A 22,346-nucleotide genomic window follows, 5' to 3' on the forward strand; every position below is an offset into this window, starting at 1 on the left:
ATACTACTACGACTACTAAGGTTTACTGAGCACTTCCTATTTGCTGTGCAACTTATGAGAGTTAACATCATCTTATCCTCACCACAATCTTGTGAGATTAATAAGTTTTTGTATTTGAGAAAACAAAGTTGGAGAGGCGAGATCATTTGGCCCAAGATGAAGGAGCTAGAAAGTAACAGTTTCTGCACTCTAAGATCTAATGTCACCTAGCCTTTCTTAATTCTTTTTATTCCTCTCTACTACATAAATAACAATCTGTCTTCCTGGAATATATAAGTTCTTACTTTAGAAAATTTAGACATACATCCTCAGTCTAACCAGACCAACAAAATATATTTTAAAGACTTGATTAAAAAAAAAAAAAAACAAATAAACTTATCCTTCAGATGATTTTCCCCGCATCAGTTTAGAAAGGACCCTTGAAGGAACTTGTATTATTTACACTTGTTTTGGTAAAATGTGATTTCACAACTATGTTTCTGCAGCATCCTGTGAAAATGATTTGCCTTAAGAATGGAAACGGTGGGGTTGTCTGGGTGCCTCAGTTAATTAAGCATCTGACTTTGACTCAGGTCATGATCTCAGGGTTTGTGGGTCCAAGCCCCGTGTCACGTTCTGTGCTGACAGCTCAGAGCCTGGAGCCTGCTTCCAATTCTATGTCTCCCTCTCTCTCTGCCCCTCCCCCGTTCATGCTCTGTCTCTGTCTCTCAAAAATAAATCAACATTAAAAAAAAAAAAAAGTGGAAAGAGTGGCTTCTACTCTTAAAACTTATATTCAAAACTGTAGATTTTATGGTTCTTTCTTTGCCTCATTGCAATTTGGCCTGTTTTGCAATATAAATACTTAATATTCAGTACTTCCCATCTCTTTGTTGTAGATAATTTTGAACTCCATGCACAAGTACCAGCCGCGGGTGCACATCATTAAGAAGAAAGACCACACAGCCTCGTTGCTCAATCTGAAGTCTGAAGAATTCAGAACATTCATCTTTCCAGAGACCGTTTTCACAGCAGTCACTGCCTACCAGAACCAACTGGTGAGTTTGGCATTCACCATTTATTTCCTAAATAAGGTAAAGATTTAGGAGCTGCTTTCATTTTCGTGGAGAGAAATGAAATCCCAGAACTCAATATCGAAGTTGACTTTGGTGAATGCTATGGAGTATCAGCCCCAGGACCTCTAAGTGTGTTGAGTGACCATGGCTCAAAGTTATGATGGTCTGTATTATACCATCTTGTCTAGAATCTTTATACTCTTGGTCAGGTTGTTCACTGCCCACTCTCCCCCGCTAAACCTGCCCTATCTGCCTTCTCAAATTTTGTTCTTGAGAAAATCACCTGCTTCCTTTTTCTTCTTCTGGTAAAGCCTCATGATATATATATATATATGTATATATATATATATATATATATACATATATATATATATATATAAAGCCTCATGATATATATATATCATACCTCATGATATATATATATCATACCTATATAGCTATTTCTTCATAAAATTTAGAGGTTCAGTTTTTTTGCTAAACTAACACACATATTCCAGCCAACTATCCAAACTACTGGTATTTTAGACATTTTGTGAAGCTTATTTAGTGTAATTTAAGGTAATTCAAGTAGAATGATCTCTTTAGATAATAAACTGGAGCATGTAAACAGTATATATTTAATTAACATCAAGACATCTAATTTATAATATTGAGTTTTATACCTTTTACTCTTTGGTATATGTCACATTTCAAGCTTATGTATTTCTTCATCTGTAAGGTTTAGTCCAACTCAATAAGTAATTATCAAAGTCTTAACTAAGGGCTAGGTACTGTTAGATACATTCCCGTATATTTTCTTCTTTTTTGGTCAACATAACTTTGAAGGCTGGGGGTAATAGGAACATTCTGTAGTGAGGAAGCTGAAGCTAAGAGAGGATAAGATACTTTTCCACAGTCACAAAGGACCAAAAGTAGAATTCCTTTTGTTCTAAAAGGAACTCATTAAGTTTACTTGACAAATTTGGTTGTTTGTGGCCTCTCTAAGGTCTTTGTATCTTGCTTTTATTTGATTAGTTTCAAGATAACCAGGACTATTGCTTTCCTCTTGTTTTGATGTTGTTATATTTTGGGTGCTGAGTGAATGAGTATTTGTAAGGTGTGCCTGGTAGATGGCTCAGAGTCCAGAGTGGGATGGTCAGCCGGAGGAGGTATGGTATTAAGTCTCTCAGGAAAGAGCTGGGAGCCCGGGGAGCCCTACACAAGTGAGGAAATGGGAGCCCAGAGAAGGGATGTGAGCAAAAGGCGGGAGTGGATGTGTGTCTGTAAGACATAAGCACCTATAATTTCTCTGTGACTTGGAGTAGACATCACTTCACCACTGGGACTGCCATTTTCCTTACCTGTAAACTGGGGCTAAGAACTACCCAGAACATCTTGACCATTGCTGTGAGGATCAAATGAGGTACTGTGTGTAAACATGCCTTGGAAATGGTAAGGCACTCTATAAATAAGGCATGTGGTTACTATTGGACTGTCTCTGGAGTGTGCAAAGAGGATCTGTCACCTTTGGGATTTTAACACATTAGTGGCATGACCTGAGCCGAAGTCAGACGCTTTAACCGACTGAGCCACCCAGGCGCCGCTTTTTAAATTTTTTTTTAATGTTTTTATTTGTTTTAGAAGGAGAGAGAGAACATAAGCGGGGGAGAAGCAGAGAGAGAGGGAGACATAGAATTTGAAGCAGGCTCCATGCTCTAAGCTGTCAGCACAGAGCCTGATGTGGGGCTTGAACTCATGAACTGTGAGATCATGACCTGAGCCGAAGTCAGATGCTTAACCAACTGAGCCACCCAGGCGCCCCTTTTTTCTAATTTTTTTAAATCTCTTTATCTATTTTTGAAGGAGAGAGAGACAGAGCATGAGCGGGGGAGAAGCAGAGAGAGAGGGAGACATAGAATTTGAAGCAGGATTGGTTATCTCTTAAAGGTAACAACACGAGAGTAGATACTTTCAGAGAATGCCCAAGCTAAAGAGTTGGGTATAGAATGACGCCTACAGAGGTCTACAACTTTTAGTACTGTTTCTCTGAGAATCTGAAACACTGACACCAATGATACTAGGTTTTATTTGAGGACACATGTAATACGGATATCATAGATTTGGAAAACATTCCTGAGACATTCATTTTACACACATTGAATTTGTAGCATTTGTACTATAAAACATTAGATTTGTACTACTACAAGAAACCCATTGATGTTTGAGAATCAAATAGAGACTTGTCATGTGAAAACTTCATTGCTTTTATCAGAATTCTCTGTAAAGAAAACCAAAGCAAGAATAGGTAAATTGTGGGCTTTTAGTGAAATTTACAAACTGAAGAAAATTGAAGGGAAGTTTCTAAGAATAACACCATAGATTCAGTTTAGTAGGTGAAGGAGCAATCCTGCATAAATACTGGTAGCACCTCTCAGATCATGGTACAATGGGATAGGAGGTTTTACCTACATAATTATAATAATAACTAGTATTTGGGTACTTACTATGTGCAGGGCACCACTTAAAGTGCATTGTCCTAGTTAATCTTCACAAGGATATTATGAAATACGAACAAACTATTTTTATGTTACATTTACAGCTGGGAAAATTGAGGCGTGGGATTAAATAATTCATCCAAGGTGACCTTACTGCTCCCACCACAGATTTAAATCCAAGGGGTTAGACTCAAAGGTCAGTGTTCTTAACCTCTAAGCTTTAGGTGCCCGGTGTCCCCAAGAAAGCAGAACTTTATCTCCTCTCAGCTTGTGACCCTCATGGACTCGGAGACATCCTTTTGAGAGGATTTCAACTCTTTATGTTAATTTTTTAAATTTCTTTTCAGGAAGTTCTCACTACTTACCTGCTGCGTGCAGGGCACTGTTCAGTCTGTAGAGCAGCTAGTGTAATGGCATAGTAATAATCCTAAACTAGCAGCTAATAGGAGCCAGACATTTTAATGACACTCTCTCATTTAATTGTTTTCCACTGAACTTCCTATTTAGAAAAATTTTCAAATACTCAACAGTGGTGTTTACCCAAAGAATACAAAAATACTAATTCAAAGGGATACATGCACCCCGATGTTTATAGCAGCATTGTCTACAATAGCCAAATTAATGGAAACAGCCCAAGTGTCCATTGACTAATGAATGGATAAAGAAGATGTTATATGTGTGTGTATATCTATATATACACATATACATTCTTTACCCATTCATCAGTCGATGAATATATATGTATAAAATGGAATAAAAAGAATGAAAAGAATGAAACTTTGCCATTTGTAATGACATGGATGGAACTAGAGACTACTATGCTAAGTGAAAGAAGTCAGTCAAAGACAAATACCATACTATTCCACTCATGTATGGAATTTAAGAAACAACAAAAACCAAGAGAGACCAACCAAGAAATACATTCTTTTTTTTATTAAAAAAAGTTTGTTTAATGTTTTTATTGATTTTTGAGACAGAGAGAGAGCATGAGCAGGGGTAAGGGCAGAGAGAGAGGGACACACAGAATCTGAAGCAGGCTCCAGGCTCTGAGCTGTCAGCATAGAGCCCGACACGGGGCTCGAATTCATGGAGTGTGAGATCATGACCTGAGCTGAAGTCGGACGCCCAACCAACTGAGCCACTCAGGCGCCCCAAAACATTGATTCTTAATTATAGAGAACAAACTGGGTGGTTACCTGAGGGGAGGTGGGTCAGGATCTGAGTTAAATAGGTGATGGGGCTTAAGGAGTGTACTTGCTGTGATGAGCCCCGGGTATTGTATGGAAATGTTGAATTACTATATCATACGCTTGAAACTAATATTATACTGTATGTTAATTAAAAAAAAAGACTAAAAAAACCCCCAAATATCCAAAAGTTAAATAAATGGTAAAATGAACCTCATGTATTCTGCACCCAGATTCAGCACTTAACATTTTGCTAAATTTGCTGGACCTCGCCTGCCCTGTTTCTCTGTATGTACTTTCCTCCTCCCTTCATTCATTTGAAACTAAGTTGAATACGTCATGATACTTTCCCTGTAAATACTTCTACAAGTATATACTGACAATAAGAATATTATTTTTGTAAGCACAGTATCTTTATCACAGCTGAGAAAATTAATAAGAATTATTCCTTAATATCTTCTAAAATTCAGTTCATACTAAAATTTCCAGGATGGACCAACAAATTTATAATTTGTTATAAAAATTTATAATTTTTCATTTACCCCCTCTGAACTAGGATCCAACTACAGTTCATGGTTTGGGTTTATTAGTTTTAATTTAAATTAAAAAAATCTCTTTTTTTCTCAGTATCTCATTTAATTCTGACACTCGTCTCCTGGAGAAGACCCCATGAGACCCATTTTGTAGATGAAAAAAACTGAGGTTCTCCTTTTTGTTGGCATTGCAAGCCCAAGGAAATGGCCATTGACAGTGTTAAGGTTTGGACAATGAATTTGTAAAATTCATTGAAATAGACTAAGATACTAATAAACACACATCCTGACACTAGTTTTTCATCTTGCAAATGTTTATTTCTAATTGAGATTATAAGTGGGCTTAAAATCCATTCACCAGTTCCTAGCTATCATTCACTGCATCATTAAGTATAAATATTAATGTGATTAGTATATCACTTCATTGCTAAATAACCTTTAATAGAAGTGATTAAATTCAGAACTAATTTTTTCAATAGATCCTGCTGTGTCTGAGTTTATTTCTTTACATGTACTGCTAAACCATAATTCCCATGCCATGTATATATTTGAAATTCAGGTGATAGTGGAAGATTTTAATTTGGTATACTAATAAGCCAGTTTTGTAAATGGTTCATAAACCTCACAAGACCAATCAAAATTCTTGTGTTCAATAAACACATGTGGGATGAATAAATCAGTCTGGGGGTTAATGTTTTCCTTAGCCTTAAGCAATTTTCTAAAGTTATCCTTGATTCTTTCTCAAGCCTCCCCACATCTACTTCATTTTCACAGCTATACCATGCTTGTGTACTATTTTCCTACAGGAGATATACAATAAAGTAAATATATAGGAAATAAACATGTACTTAGGATAAGTATTAGAATTTTTTGTGCACAAAGAATAGAAAGGAGAGAGATTTAAAAGTTCACACTGAGGCTCACCTTTGTATCTCTTTAGATAGCACTGTTATTTTTATATCTATTAAAAGTGCAATCAGTTTTCAACAGAATTTTTGAAAAAGCTTCTCCGGTATTGTGGCTGGTAGTTTCATTTGCAAGTAATGAAAATGGGACATTTTTTTTGTTGTGTTTTTTTTTTTCTCTAGTTTTTGTGAGGAAATGATTGCATTTCCTTACGTTATTAGATAAAACCTAAATACATTACACTTTCAACAAACTATTTTATAATTTAAGATTTAAAGGTCATACATTGTTTTTGAGCAGGCAGACCATTGCTGTAGAGTTGAAGTGTAGGTCAGGTTTCATTTTTAAAATGCCTTTGGACAGATCTTTTCCTGATAGTTGGAGAAATGGTCTCTGAGGGCCAGCTGGATTCAGAGTCCAGTGATACCACATGGAGTAGTAACCACTGGGAAAGGTCCCCTTCTCCTTGGTGCAGCTGGCTGTGTCAAAATCTGCTCTTCAGTTCTGCATACATTTATTATCTATAGATAAAGGAGATGTTAAAAGAGTGAATTTTTCTTGGTTAAGATATGCATTATGTTTGGGGTGTCCGAGGGACTTATTCGGGTAAGCGTTCAACCCTTGATCTCAGCTCAGGTTTTGATCTCAGGGTCATGAGTTCAGGCCACGTAATGGGCTCTGCACTGGGCAAGAATCCTACTTACAAAAAAAGAAATGTATTCTATTAAGATAACAGGTGAAGAAACAGCAGTATATTCTGGCCTGAAGTAGTCAGCGATTTGCATAAATGCAGGCACCCACCAGACCGCAGGAAGCCTGCCCTTTAATGCTTTTCCTCACAAAATGAAAAATGTTGCTGCTTTTAAAATTTGTTTTTGAACTATAAACTATACCTGTAGTTTCATTTTATTTCTAATGTATTATGTTTGGTCACTATTTGGGGACCCTTTTGTAGTATTACCCTCGACACGGATGATATTGTTCAACAGTGTTGCATGTCGTGGCAGGGATTCTGTGTTAGAGAACAAATGAAATGATGTCCAGCTTAGATCACCGTCTGTAACTCAAGTCCTTTCTCTAATCAGTTCTTGAATGGTATAACTTTTTCAGTTCTCACAAATTTCACAAAGGGGTATACAACTCTATCTTCAGAAATAAATGTCTTTCGATGTAACTACTAGTTCTTATTGGAATATCTATGGAAGAAAATCTATGCGTGACCTTTTAAAAATGCATGATTACCTAGAATGCTAAAATCTTGCTATTTAAAAATTATTTTATTTTAAAATTAGAAAACAAAATGAAATGCTATTTGTGTCAATCCAAGAAGAGTTTTGCTAGCCCATCACTGGCAAAAAGATGAAATCGTATTTCTGATTGCTTGTTCTTGAAGCAAACTTCAACAGACATTTCTGGGGTCTTACTGTTAACACCCCAGCAAACTCAGAGACCAGTGATACCCGCTGTGGACACGGTGGATGCATTAGGAAATTTAACTCCTAGTCCTTGTGCTGCTAATCAGGTCTTAATAAAACCTGTTCAGGATTGTAGTGGTAATCCAGGGCCCCCATACAATTTTAGTATCATCGATTCAGCTTGTTTCCTTCTAACTTCCAAAAGCAGTTATTTTCCCTGAAATTCGATAAAATGGTCTATAGAGAAAAGTAAATAGCTGGTTATTGTCTTGAGCTCCTTTTCTAATTAGCACACTAAAGTCAAATCGTTGCTATAACCAACTGGTAAATCTAGGTGTATGAGAGTGCCTTGTACTATTCTTGAATCTTTCCTGTACTTTTGAAATCCTATCAAAATGTGAAGAGAAAAAGCTACCATTGATCTGCCTGGGGATTATGAAAGAGGGAGTGAAAAGATGTTGGAACTAGAAAATTCTGGGGTGCCTGGGTGGCTCAGTTGGTTAAGCTTATGACTTCAGCTCAGGTCATGATCTCACGGTTCTTGAGTTTGAGCCCCGCATCAGGCTATCCGCACAGAACCTGCTTTGGATCCTCTGTCCCCTTCTCTGTCTGCCCCTCCCCTCCTCGTGCTCTCTCTCTCTCAAAAATAAATAAACATTAAAATAAAATAAAATAAAATAAAATAAAATAAAATAAAATAAAATAAAATAAAATAAAATAAAATTCTAATACTGAAAGAAAATCCCAAAGAAATCTGAACACCTGTTGAATGTGATTCACTTCTTCAGAGTCATGGCAGTAATATGAGATATGGTGACGTATCACTCGAACAACACACACATGCTGAGAGTATTTATTCTCTACGACAGTCATCACGTTCTGAGCCACTAGTCTTTACCTTTTGAAAATAATGAAGAAGAGCGAATATAATTTTTAAAATCCTTTACAGGGACAAAGCAGATCAACAGCCTTTTAATCATTATGCCAGATAGATCATACTTTCTATTAGTTTGTGAAGACTCAAACAAAGCTTGGTAGTCACATTTGGAATGGTTGTTAAAGAACTTCTTTCAAAATTAGCTTTTCCATCAGATATCTGCCATTGTCTCTGTAAAACTTTATTCACTTTAAAAATTTATTCATTAGGTTATAGGACTTGAGCCTGAAGGAAGCCTTTACTGTCCTACCTCACAGTTTTGGTTTGAAATTTTCATCTGGGTTTGGTTCACCCTTAACATCACTAGCACTTCAGTGACTATGGTGCCACCATCTTTAGTGGCCTGTAAGTCACCGTCTGTTCTGGGAAGCTATGTATCCCTCTGCTTTGTGCCTTGGAATTTTAAGCTCCGTTAGGGCAGGGACCATGTGTTCTTCAGTTTTGCACGATCCAACATTTAGCATAGTACAGGATAGGTAATCGGTTCTCGTTAAAGATGTGCTGATGAATGATTGTGAAAGCATTTTCATGAACTATAAGGCACTTTGGAAATAGAAAGCGTTTTAACTTACAATTATTCAGTAGAAAGAGACATAGCTCCTATCTGAGGATTTAAAACTCTTGTTGGTGTTTTTAGAACATAGGAGTTGCTTGTGCTTTAGAGGATGTTTACAGTTTATTTCAAACAAATAAAAAATTTCTCCTTCATCCTGAAAATTGACCTTCAAAATTAAATCCTGGGGCATCTGGGTCGTTCAGTCAGTTAAGCATCCAACTTCAGCTCAGGTCACGATCTCATGGTTTGTGTGTTCCAGCCCTGCATTGGGTGAGCTCGAGCCCCACTTCAGGGTGAGCCCCACTTCTCCCTCTCTCTCTTTCTCTCTCCCTGCCCCTTGTGAGATTCTCTCTCTCCTCTCTTTCTCTCTCTGCCCTTTGCTCACTTGCCCCCCCCCCAGACAAAAATAAAATAAACAAACAAAAGCCCAAACCTAAATCCTACTCTGAAAGAAGGACTGACACAGACTTGACCCTTGAGAAATCCATGGCTATGGAAGTGGTGGTGGAGAGGTAGAGAAGGTTCTGTATGAACCCTGGGTGGCCATCAACCAGGCAACCTCAGAGGTCCTGGCTATTTCTTTATATGCAAACTTAAATTAGCTGTTGTTATTCACTAAGAACAGTTTTCTTATTTCCTTCCTTATTTACCAATGTCCATTAACTAAGCTGAAAAGGAAATTAGTAATTTTTTTTTTGGCTGCACTAGAGTGAAAAGGCTAAAAATGAACATTTGTGAGATATTGTCGAGTACTCTTAAGACGTAATAGTATCCAGTGATCAATCTTATATCCTGCCAGTGTTCACGGCAGAGTAGTGCAGTCTCTGAATAGGATAGCGCAGGAAGTTCTAGTTTACGTGAGGCAAACAGCTTCTTTGCAGCTTGTACATTGGTTAGTTCATATTTAGAAAACTCAAAATGGAAAAAAATGCCTTTCTTCTGTAATGAAAAAAAGCAATTCTTTAGGTGTTATTTAAAATGAACAGCGGCTACACTCTGATCAGAGGAATAGTTGCATTTTGGCATAAGAGTATTTCAGGTTATTTTGATTGTTGTTTAGTGCTTATGAGGAGGATGTGCCTCAATTGTAACTTTTTCTTCAGGTTAAGACTGTTCTGTGCATTTCTCTCTAAAGATTTACATGGGTTCTTGTTTTGATACCAATGGCCTATGACTCTGTTTAAAGGTGTCTGTGGTTCTAATTCAGATATCTATTAGCCGTGTCCTGGTCCTCCTGGGTTCTTTTCGGCTCTAATCATGAATTTTACAAGTCAGGTATCTTTTAATCGGTGTTTCTTTAATTTTTTTGCTTCTTAACCTGATGTCTATTTCTTTAGATGGACAAGTACATATGATTTAATGGATCTTTTTACATTAATATTAATACTGTGGGAATTATGACTAGGACATTGTAGGTACTCAGGACTTCAGACTATGATTCTTATTAGGGAATTTTTTTTTTCCTGTGTAAGCACGGAGTCTATAAATAGCATTGTACGGGAGGATAACAAAAGACTGATTCTAATTTGGTCAGATGGAAAGGGGAGCAGGGGTAAATTATACTCTGAAAGCTTTATATCATGTATTTATGTCATGGATTTCAATCTAGTATTGAACATGAAGCTATTATTGGCCATTTTATCTTTGCATCCATTGTGGTATATGTATGTGCCTATAGGATTCACAAATGATGCTGCCAACTCAGCATGAGGCAACATTCTTGTTTCTATTCCCCATCACCCACCAGTGCTGGCCTAGACAGCTCCCTCACTCACTGCTCTCTTCAATACTTCACAGTGCAGCCACAGTGTTCACAAAGCTCCACCCCCACCATTTGTCTCTATACATTGACCTTCAGCCTGTTCTCCAGGACCAGCCGGTCTCCAAATCCCTCCTCTCTAAGGCCTTCCCTGATCAGGTGTCCCTCTCAGCTGTGATCCATCCCTCCTGCGAACTTCTCTGTCACTTTCCACCCTTCCCATGGTCCTGAGAGACGTTAAGTTTTCTTGGGGTGGCATGGAAAATGAACAAACTCAAACCTTGGAAATGATACTGTCTTGTTGCCCATTCATTCCTTTCCAGATAACCAAGCTGAAAATAGATAGCAACCCTTTTGCCAAAGGATTCCGGGACTCCTCCAGGCTCACTGACATTGAGAGGTAATGAGAATTTTCTGTTTACTTTTTTGTCCAGATAAGATAAAAAAAAAAAGAGCGAGTTTGTAGGAACACACTCCTTTCAACGCCAAAGAACCATAACCTTGCTGTAGATAGTCTCCGATTCGCCACCCCACTTCCCCTTCCACCTATAAACCCTTAGATATGCAGCTGCTTAAGCTTTGACAGCTGCTATGTCTGCATCTGCTCTGTGCTATTTCCAAGGAAGTGTTTTTTTTGGTTGGGACATTTACTCAACTGTAAAAAATAGGGTTTCTTCATTATCAACGACTCAATCCTTTTGATGATACTAAGCTTCATGTCTCGAGTGGCAATCTATAGAGAAATGGAATTTTGATAGCCTTTGCCTTCTGAAGTGGACATATTTGCTAGCATGAAGGATATGAGTAGTTTGGAATGTCGAAGCAAGGAGATGTAATTTAATTCAAGGCACATATTTTACCTATGGTGTAGACTGCATCTGTGTTGTAGGAGAGACATCAGATCTCAGGACCTTTAAGAAGACAAGTGACAATCGTGTGCCTGTAACTTCACTTTTTACTTAATTGAAATGGTTCACACATTGCGAGGCCATCTATGTGATGAGTAATGACTATAATGAGATCCATAGCTTGCCCATAGGAATGTCAAAAAAATGTGTGTTTTTCATAGGGAGAAGATTTTTCAACCTGATTATTTGTAACTCTTACACCTACTATGTAACTTTCTGTACTTTTTTTTTGTATGAGAACATTTAAGTTCTCCTCTCTTTGCAGATTTCACTTATACAAAAAGTGTTATCAACTCTAGTCACCATGTTACACATTAGATCTTTAGACCTTTTTTATCTTCTGAACTTATTCTTTTATGTGGCCTGAAGTCTTTGACAGGTGGTGTACCCTCACCACCAGCCTTTAGGTTTAATTTACCTCCAAATCTTTGTGCGATTTCCCTACTAACTGCTATACGTCTCTGTCACACCCTGTGTTACCTACCACATGGTCACGTCTCCTGACCTCCGCACTTCTTTCCAACCTGTCCTGGCAATTACAGATGAAGAACTAATTACACATTTTAACAACATCTTTCTGATCCTTCCCTCAGCCTTCCCAAGTGGCAGAGCATGGGGGGTGGGTGGTTTTGAGTTGGAGAAACAGATATAGAGACTCAGTGGGGAGGTGGAGAAGCCAGCAGGATAGGCTGAAAGTGGGGCAGGTGCTATGGGATTTGAGTAAAAGAGAGACATTAAGTGGTTGGGGAGCTTGACAAGTGGCTGTGGGTGCTGAGATCAGGGAAAGAAAATTGAGCTTGTGGTTGAAAATCCATTGCATGGGCGCCTGGGTGGCTCAGTCAGTTAAGCGTCCGACTTCGGCTCAGGTCATGATCTCGCGGTCCGTGAGTTCAAGCCCCGCGTTGGGCTCTGTGCTGACAGCTCAGAGCCTGGAGCCTGTTTCGGATTCTGTGTCTCCCTCTCTCTCTGCCCCTCCCCCACTCATTTTCGCGCGCGCTCTCTCTCTCTCTCTCTCCCTGTCAAAAATAAATAAACATTAAAAAAAATTTTTTTTAAAAAGAAAAGAAAAGAAAATCCATTGCAAACTGCAGAGAGACTCCAAGTGGGTAGCTCTCTAATTAGGTGGGACAAAGGCAAGCAGATAGGCCTTGAGACTGAAGTCAGTGAGAATGTAGCATCAGCAGTGTGGGTGACAAATGAGTCCATTTGCAAAGGCTGCTCTCATTCAAGCGTGACCTTTTTCATTTGTTTCTGGAATGCCAGAGGCACTGATGCAAAGGAGATGTGTACAGGTGGAATCATAAGGGAACTTGTCTGTTTAAGTCAGGTAGCAGGTAAGAATAAAGACAGTGGCTCAGTGGGGCCGTAGTGGTGTGTTTTTGTAGTGTGTGCCCTATCTTCTGTCTCAAATCAAAGGATGGGTATAATATACTGGGGGACAAACTCATCAGTTAGACTCCCAGCTCTGCCTTTTACTGGCACAGTGATCCTGGAGAAGTCTCCTAGCCTCTGAGTCTGTTTCCTATGGGAACAATAACCCTGCTCACTTCATAGGTTTGTTATGAGAACCAAGTAAGATAACATTTATGAAATACCTTATAAATATAAAAATATGAAATAATTATATTATTATTTTTTTGCCCCATCTAAGTGTACTTTAGTAGTCTTAATAAACTACTCCTAGAGTAAAAATAGCCTCTTAGTTGCACGTGCGCTCACGAGATGTGAGTCCCCAGACTGACTGCCCTTTAGAACAGCAGATTTAATAATACATGCAGGCACATTTTCCACTTATTGAATAAGCATCCTGATGTGGGGAGCAGTCACATGAACGTGAAGCTGAGTAGCTTTCAATGGTCTGAGAGCAAAAAGAGCATCTTCTGTGACCAGCTGAAAGTTTGCAAGATGACCTAACTAGTGTGAAATTGGCCAAGGTTTTGGATTTCATTTCCAGGTATTTAAGTCTGAATTTTCCCTAAACAGCCTTTGGGGATGGGTCAAATCAGATCAATTGATCTTTAGAGACCTAAAGAAATTAAATTAGTCTGGAGTCAGTTACTGCACTAAACCATCTAGTAATTGAATTGCTCCTTGTAACTGATTGAAAACAGCCCTATCTGTAACAATAGAGGAGACTTTTCTTTATAAGAGATCTGAGAGAAAAACACATCTTTTTATGACATGATGACAGAAATTGCACTTTTCTAACCTAATTGAATATGATGTTATAAATATGTGATCTTAATTATTTTAAGTTTCCTGTTCTAGATTTACAACTACTATATGGGACACCCAAACAAAAATGCCTTTGGGACTGGATCTGTTTGCTATATACCTCTATTATAATATTATTTCTTCTACGGTTGCATATGCTTTTGGGATACTGTATAAGGCATTACGGTTTTCTTGCTCTCATTTTACTAGGTTCCGGTCAGATACTTGAATGTCTAACATGCTTCACATGTAGCGTTACTCCTCAGTGACAGCATCTCCCTCATTTCTAAAAGGAAACCCACCTCATTAGCAAAAGTAGAAAGTATTTTCATTGGATACTTTGCACAGCTTAGAAGCAAACCAAAGCCCAAAGGGATTTCTTATTTTTTGATTTTTTTAAATGTGTATTTATTTTTGAGAGAGAGAGAGACTGAGCGTGAGCAGAGGAGGAGCAGAGAGAGAGGGAGACACAGAATCCAAAGCCTGGAGCCCCTGAGCTGTCAGCATAGAGCTTGACGTGGGGCTCAAACTCATAAGCCGTGAGATCATGACCTGAGTAGAAGTTGGATACTTAACCAACTGAGCCACCCAGGTGCCCTAGGGATTTCTTCATATAACCACATTCATAGTTATTTAGTTCAGGGAAAGAAATACCTGCTGGTCTGTCAGATAATAATAAACAATCTGTCAAGCTGATGTTTTCTTTGGGGGGGGGGCACTTTGTACAGTAAGTGAAAGCACAGTGTTACCTCTGAGAAAGGAAAAATAACTGGGAGGGTTACTAATTGATTTCTTCAAAATTAAGTTTCTTTTATTAGTTTTTTTTTCAAAGAGAGTTCATGCTCATTGCAGAAAAATACTAACAAGAAAAAAAAGCATAAATACGTAACAAATCCCATTCACTCATTGGTAATACTGCTAACAAAAATTTATATATTCTTCCAGGTACTTTCCTATGCATTTACTTCCTTTAAAGTTTACATACATACTGTTTTTAATCATTTCCCCTTAATATCAATAGATGTTTGTCTGTAGTATACTTTTCAATAGCTGCCTAATTTTCCACTGTGTATGATCATTTATTTGACCAATCCTATATATTGGTTACTTACATTTCCCACTTTTTATTATTATAAACAGGGCCAGGAAGAAAATACATATCTTTACCCATATTCTTCATTATTATCATAGGATAAATCCTAACAAATGAAAATACTGGGTCTAAGTTTTAATCATATTTTTAATTGTTAAAAATTTGGGAAAAACCTAAATATTCAATAATAGAAAAATGGTTTAATGAATGTTTATAGTCATGCAATGGAAAAACTTTTAAAAATTGTGGTAACATTGCAACCTAAAGTTTGCCATTTTAATCATTTTTGAGTATAGAATTCAGTGGCATTACGTATATTCACAGTGTTGTGCAACCATCACCATTATACATTTCCAGAATGTTTCCATCATCCCAAACAGAAAGTCTGTACTCATTCACTAGTAGCTCCCCATTGGTCCTCCCTCAGCCCCTGGTAATATCTGTTCTACTTTCTGTCTCTGTGAATTTGCTTAGTTTAGGTACCTCAGAAAAAGGGAAAGATACACGTTTTTAACGCTTTTCATACATACTGCCAAATTTCCCTCAAGAATGATTGTCCATGTCATGGTCAAGAGTGCCCATTTCTTGTACCTTTGTCAAACATAATCACTGTCTTTTCATCTTTGCCAATTTGATAGGTGAAAATTTGTCCTTTCTTTTGTAAGTTGGCCTGTTTGTCGTTAATCCTCTCTTTTTTCTTTTGTATTGTTCATTTTTTCTCTTACTGATCTATACAAGCTACTTATGTAATAGTATTTTTAGTATTTTATATATAATATTTAGTATGTATTAGTATTTTTATTGTTTATGTATACTGGATCCATTTTACCAGTTTGAAATTAGCTTTTTAAATGTTTTTGATAAATAGAGTATTTTATCACCAGTCTGTTTTTCTTTTACTTTATGATTTCTATTAAGAGGCCCCCTACTTCAGAATTATATAAATATGTAAATGTTCAACTACAGACTTCTGTCACCTTATGGCTTTCTATTTTTTCACTTAAAAAGTCATGCAGTATTTATTTTGGTGTAAGATATAAAATAGACATGTGTACTGTACACTTTTTATAAGTGGTTCCAATACATGTATTTACTAACATATTCCTTTCCCACTTATTTATAATACCCCCTATCATATATTAAATTCTTACCTATAGTAGTTTTTATAGTCTCTTTATCAAACTTCCAGTATTGCATTGTTTTAATGTTTATAAATTGATAAAATATATAAAAACTGATACTTAGATATCTGATATGACAAACTCCAAACGTTTTTACTTGTTATTTTCAAATTTTCTTGCTATTCTTTGACATTTATGCTTCCAGTCTTTGGAATCATTTTGTCAGATCTTCCCCCAAAAAAGTCATTGGAAATTTGACCGGGCTTATGTTCCATTTATATAATAAGTTGGAGGAGAAAATTGGTATCTTTACAGTATTGGGACTTCCTTCTGGGCATATGTCATATGTTTGTCCTTTTACTAAAATGTCTTTTTATGTTCCTTAGAAGTTTTGAGATTTTCAAGTTTGTAAGTCCCAACCATATTTTCTTAGGCCCCAAATTTTCTTAGGCACACAGCTAAGTCTACTAGAGCTACACTGTCCTATTTCACCAATGGCCCTTGACCATAGATGGCTTGACCATTGATGGTCACCATAGGTGACGTCAAGTGAGGACTTGAAATGTGGCTATTCCCATTGAGATGTGCTGTCAGAACAAACAAACAAACAAACAAACAAACCCCATGATGTTGAAGGCTCCTTGAAAAAAGAATGAAAATATCTCAAAAGTTGTTTTAAAATATTGTTAGATGTTAAAATAATATTTTGGGGGTGCCTGGGTGGCTCAGTCAGTTAAGCATCTGACTCTTGATTTTGGCTCAGGTCATGATCTCACAGTTTGTGAGTTCAAGCCCCATGTCGGGCTCCATGCTGATAGCTTGGAGACTGCTTGGGATTTTTTCTCTCTCTCTCTCTCTATTTCTCTCTTCTTCCCTTCCCCTGCTTGTGCTTGTTCTCTCTCTCTCTCTCTCTCTCTTTCAAAATAAACTTTTAAAAATGATACTTTGGACATATTAAACATATTAAAATTAATTTCGCCTATTTTTTTTTAATGTGACAACTAGACTATTTAAAATTACATATATGGCTCACACTACCTTTGTACTGGATGGCACTGCACCAGAGAGATTTTTGGGAAGAGAGAGCTTGCTTTTGGAAGTAGAATTTTTAATTAGAATCTACCTAGTATAGTCTGTAAAAAGCTATCGATTCCTATCCGTGTTGGGCATACTGCCATTTTGATGAAACTTAAAAAAGAGTTTTAATAATTTTTCCTTTTAGTCTCTTGAGTTTTCTACTCAGATTGCTGTATAATTTGCAAAAAAAATGATAATTTTATCTTTTTTCTTTCTTATAGCTATACTTTTAAAAATGTCTTTTCCTTGTTTTACTACCCTGACTAAAATTTCCAAGACCCTATTGAAAAGTAATGATTGTAGTTGGCATTATTCTCTTGTTCTTGACTTGTTTAGCAATGCCTCAAATGTTTGATCATCATATATGGTTTTCATTGGCAGTGGGTTTCAGATGGATATTCTTTATCATGTTGAGGCAATACCTTTCTATGCCTAAATAATTTTTTGTTATCCTGAATATTAAATGGATTTATATTTAATAATCTTTTAACATCTGAGACAATTTTAATTATTTTTCTACTTAAAAAAATTTTTTTTAATGTTCTTATTTATTTTTGAGACAGAGAGAGACAGAGCATCAGCAGGGGAGGGGCAGAGAGAGAGGGAGACACAGAATCTGAAGCAGGCTTCAGGCTCTGAGCTGTCAGCACAGAGCTCAACGTGGGGCTTGAACTCATGGACTGTGAGATCATGACTTGAGCTGAAGTCGGATGCTTAACCGACTGAGCCACCCAGTCACCCCTATTTTTCTACTTTTAAATAATAATATGAATAATTATAGTCCTGTTGTCTATGTGGAGCTATCAGTTTATTTCTGGAATAAATCCTGTCTGGATTTTATCTGGTTTTCTTGTAATCCGTTGCTGGATTTAATTTACTCCTATTTTCTTTAAGACATTTTATCAATTTTTGTAACAAAGATTTAACTTTGTTTCTTCTTCCCTTTTCTGTCAGTTTTTGGTATCAGGTTTCTGCTAGTTTGTTCAAATGAATTGAAATATGTTCCTTTTGAGTCTGGATCAGTTTAAAAATGCAAGGAAGTTTTATAGTCTTGAAGTACTCTTATGGGGAAGACTTGTTTAACTAGTTAAGTTCCATAGTTTATCAGAAATATATATTAATTTCTATCCCATTTAATGCTTTTTGTCTTGGATTCTACTATGCCTATTCTTACATTGCTGTACTTTTTAAGTTTTTGCTTTCTTTTATTTGCCTTTTAGTTTTTAAAAATCTTTGTCACTATAGCAATATACTCCCTCTCTCTTGCATCATCAAGTATCCTGACATTTGACAAGCATCTCTAGATCCCATTTGTCTCTTGAATTACTGATGTTTTCAATTTCCTGCTCCTTATAATAAAGCTCCTTATGAGTTGTGTCTATTCTCTTCCCTTTGTCTTTCCTACCCTGCCTTTCAGGCTTTCCCCCTCTTCTCCACTAGTCCACCCTTGTCCAGGTCACCGGTGACCTCTCCATCGCTAAATCCAACGGACAGTCTCAGTCATCATCTTCCTTGTCCTGTCAGTCAGGTTTGACACTTGTTCATTCTCTCCTACTTTCCTCTTGGCTTCTAAGACCTCTCACTCTTCTGGTTTTTATTCTACTCCATTGGCCATTCTTTCTCCACCCCCCCGGTTGGTTCTTCCTCTTGTCCTCCATCTTTAGACAGTGATATGTTCCAGGCCTTCATCCTGGGACCTCTCTTTCTCAATCTGCACTTCTTTCCTGGGTAAATTGACCTGGTTTCATGATATTATATGCTGATCACTATTAAATGTACATCTCTGGTTCTGTCCTCTCAGATTCAAAGATCTGACTGGCTATTTCTTTTACTCTTCCCTCTCCCCATAAAGGGCTTCTCAGATTTCACACATCTGAGACAGGATGCCCAGTCATTGTCTCCCACACCTGCTCTTCCCTTACTCTTCCCATCTCAGCTGTGGGCAACCACATCCTTCCACGGCTCTGGCCAAAAGGCTGGCAGTCATCCTTGGCTCCTCTTTTTCTTTCTCTTCCCACATCCAAACAGTCAGCTAATCTTTCAAACTATGTCCGGAGGAGTCCAACTGCTTCCTTACCATCTCCACTGCTACCACCCTTATCTGAGACACTATCATCTCTTTACTAGATTATTACACTAATTTTCTCATTGATCTTTCTACCTCTACTCTTACTGCCTTTAGGTCAATTTCTAGTACACCAGTCAGAATGGTGTACTTTCACTGTCGAGGAAGGGGAATTGGACCATATCACTCTTGCTCAGAGCTCTCCAGTGACTCACCTTCTCAGTGATAGTAAAATCCCAGTCCAGACATGGCTTGAGAGGTCTTATGGAATCTGGCCCCGACCTTCTCAGTTCTGTCTCTGAACTCATGTACCTTCTTCCTCTTGGTCACTTTTCTCTAAGCATGCCCAGGCCTCCGCCTGGAATGTGCTGCCCCCAAATCTGAATGGGTCTGAGGCTTTGTCTTTTGTTTCCTACTATATCCCTAGGTCCTAGAACAGTGGCCGGTACATAGTATATACTCACATATATGTTGAGTAAATAATGATGTTGTCTTTTTAAAAATAACAAGAGTATCTGTATTTTTTAAAAAATTTTGTCTGAAGGTCTTTGTGTTTTAGTAGAAAAATGTAATCCCTCTTCAGTATCGTAATAATTGATATGTTTGATTAATTTGATATGTTTGATATTTCTGCTCACTGTTTAATTCGGCTATTTGCTTTACATTTTATTTTCTCTTCCTTTGTTATATGTATCACCTTACCCCCACCCACCCCTTTTATTATAGCTGAACTTCCACAGTCAGGCAGTGGGCTATATACTTTACACACTTGATTTTAGTCACTTGTCAAAATAAACCTATAATAAAGAACCATTGTCATCCCTATTTGGTAGATGAGATAGCGGAAGTTTGGAGAGATCGGTACTTTATTCACACAATTTGTGAGTTGAGCTTCGCACCCACCATAGTTTCTATGAAACCAAAGTCTTTGCTCTAGTGTTAACTGTATTTCTTTTTAATAATTATGCTTTCAAATTCTAAAAGACATAATTGTAAAATTGACATTTCTGTTATTGTCAGAAGCTATATACTTTCTTTTCTTGTAAAATAGGAGATATTTAATATATGATTTTTCTTTGTACTACCCCTCCCCCTCCATCCATAATTGTGGTTTACATGATCTGGGATGTTTTTTTAATGTTTTATTTATTTTTGAGAGAGAGAGAGAGAGAGAGAGAGTGTGCACAAGCGGGGGAGGGACAGAGAGATGAGGACAGAAGATCTGAAGCAAGCTATGCTCTGAGAGCAGCAAGCCTCATGCAGGGCTCAAATTCACAAACTACAAGATCATTACCTAAGCCAAAGTCGGATGCTCAAACAACTGAACTACCCAGGCGCCCCTGATCTGGGGTTTTAAATCCAGATTTTTATTCATGTATCTTCTTTATCTTTTTCAAAAGTTTTTTTGTTAAGGGTGACAGTACATCAACTATAGTCATTTAAATTGAATTCGAGCCATTTCACTGTTTATTGCTCATTTCTGTAGTCTTTCCAATTATTGGAATCATGTTCTGACTTTATTCCCAGTTGTTGGTAAACGTTGAGTAATTGGCTGGGAAAGGATGTGTGCATCCTTTGCTTTATGAGTTCTTGTTTATCCCAGAGGATCTGCCAGCGTTATGGTAGCAGTCTTTCCCCCCAGACCCTTTCAACTGTCCTTTGCCATCTGGCTTTTAAATACTGTGGAATAAAGGCTGGTGCCACTGCCTCCCCTTTGTTGGAAACTTACCTTTTTTTCTCTCTGTCTGGATAAAATGCTTTTAGAATATTTTCTTTGAAACTCAGAAATTGGCCAGTATTTGTCTGATTGTAGATTTGTAAAAATTAGTGTTTCCTCTATAAATAAACCCTTTAAATTGAAAACTCAGGTCGTTTTTCAGCCCAGGCAGACTGTCTTCTCATTCTTCTTTATCTCCTCTTCTTGCTTCTAAGTGGCCTGCTCTATTCAGACCCTCCAAGGCTCCTATTATATGTACATTAGTTCCATCTCCCAAATCTGTTCCCTGTTTCTCTTATTAATTAATAATTTTCATCTCCTTAACTTTTTTACTCTGACGTTGGGAGACTTTCTTATATAAGGTTTCTCATTTGTTTGATTTTGTTTCCTGCAGCATCCAGTGTTCTGTGTTCTGAGTTCTTTTAGGATGTGGTTATTGTTTCTTTGACATTCTGAGTATACTTACGCATCCCGATGGTTTCCTTTTCATGCCTGTTAGTGCTTGTTTTGTTTTGTTAGTGCTTAAATCTTGCTGAAAATTTGAAAATATATATTAGACACTAAAATATTTCTTCCTGTTTCTTGAAACAAGTCTGTTTCAGAAGAGAGCACTTGTTCTGCTTTTATCTTTTATTTATTTTTTTAAGTTTATTTATTTATTTTGAGAGAGAGAGAACACGAGCATGAGCAGGGGAGGTCAGAGAGAGAGGGTGACAGAGAGAGAGAATCCCAAGCAGGCTCTGCACCATCAGCACAGAGCCCGACGCACGGCTCTATCCCATACACCCTGAGATCGTGACCTGTGCTGAAATCAAGAGTCAGATGTTTAACTGACTGAGCCATCCAGGTGCCCCTTGTCCTGTTTTTAAAATTAGTTTTCTTCTTTTGAAATGCCGAATATTTTGTTAATGTCCAATTACTTTTCCCCAGCTCATCTACAGAATGGGATATCTGATTGCTTAGTGTTAGGGAGTTGAGATTAATTTTGAATAAAAGCATGTGGATCTTTGTTAAATCTTTCAGGTACAGACCCAAGAATAGGGTGATAATTTAAATTTTTTATAATATTTCCACCGTGGAAGTATAATTATTCTGTTTGGGGTACGGAGTTGTGGCAGGTGGATTGGTGGGGGAGGGAATGTAGGAAAGGGAGTTTTCACCGTGCAGTGACTGAGCTCCCCTCTCAGTCTGCCTCAGCGGCTAGAAGTTAGCACCTCCTCCAACCAGTCCGGCAGAGCAGCCTTGCAGCCCTCCTCCAGAGTCAGAGTGAGCAGAGCCAGCCACGGCCATGGGCCCACGGTGTTCAGTGTACCATAACCACCCCGGGTT

The 22,346-nt window shown here is 37.6% G+C and overlaps 1 protein-coding gene across 1 annotated transcript in view; it reads left to right on the forward strand.

Annotated features, from left to right (window-relative positions):
* The window catches only part of TBX20 (T-box transcription factor 20), a 61,624-nt gene that overhangs the window by 12,787 nt on the left and 26,491 nt on the right, over nucleotides 1-22,346 (forward strand). Inside the window, exons 5-6 of the mRNA XM_025929896.2 lie at nucleotides 879-1,037; nucleotides 11,146-11,222. Coding sequence (XP_025785681.1) covers nucleotides 879-1,037; nucleotides 11,146-11,222 — 236 coding nt within the window. The remainder of the gene's footprint in view (nucleotides 1-878; nucleotides 1,038-11,145; nucleotides 11,223-22,346) is intronic.

The sequence above is a fragment of the Puma concolor genome, chromosome A2 (genome assembly GCF_028749965.1).
Source record: "Puma concolor isolate L17-30 chromosome A2, mPumCon1.1.hap2, whole genome shotgun sequence".
NCBI classification, from domain to species: Eukaryota; Metazoa; Chordata; class Mammalia; order Carnivora; family Felidae; genus Puma; species Puma concolor.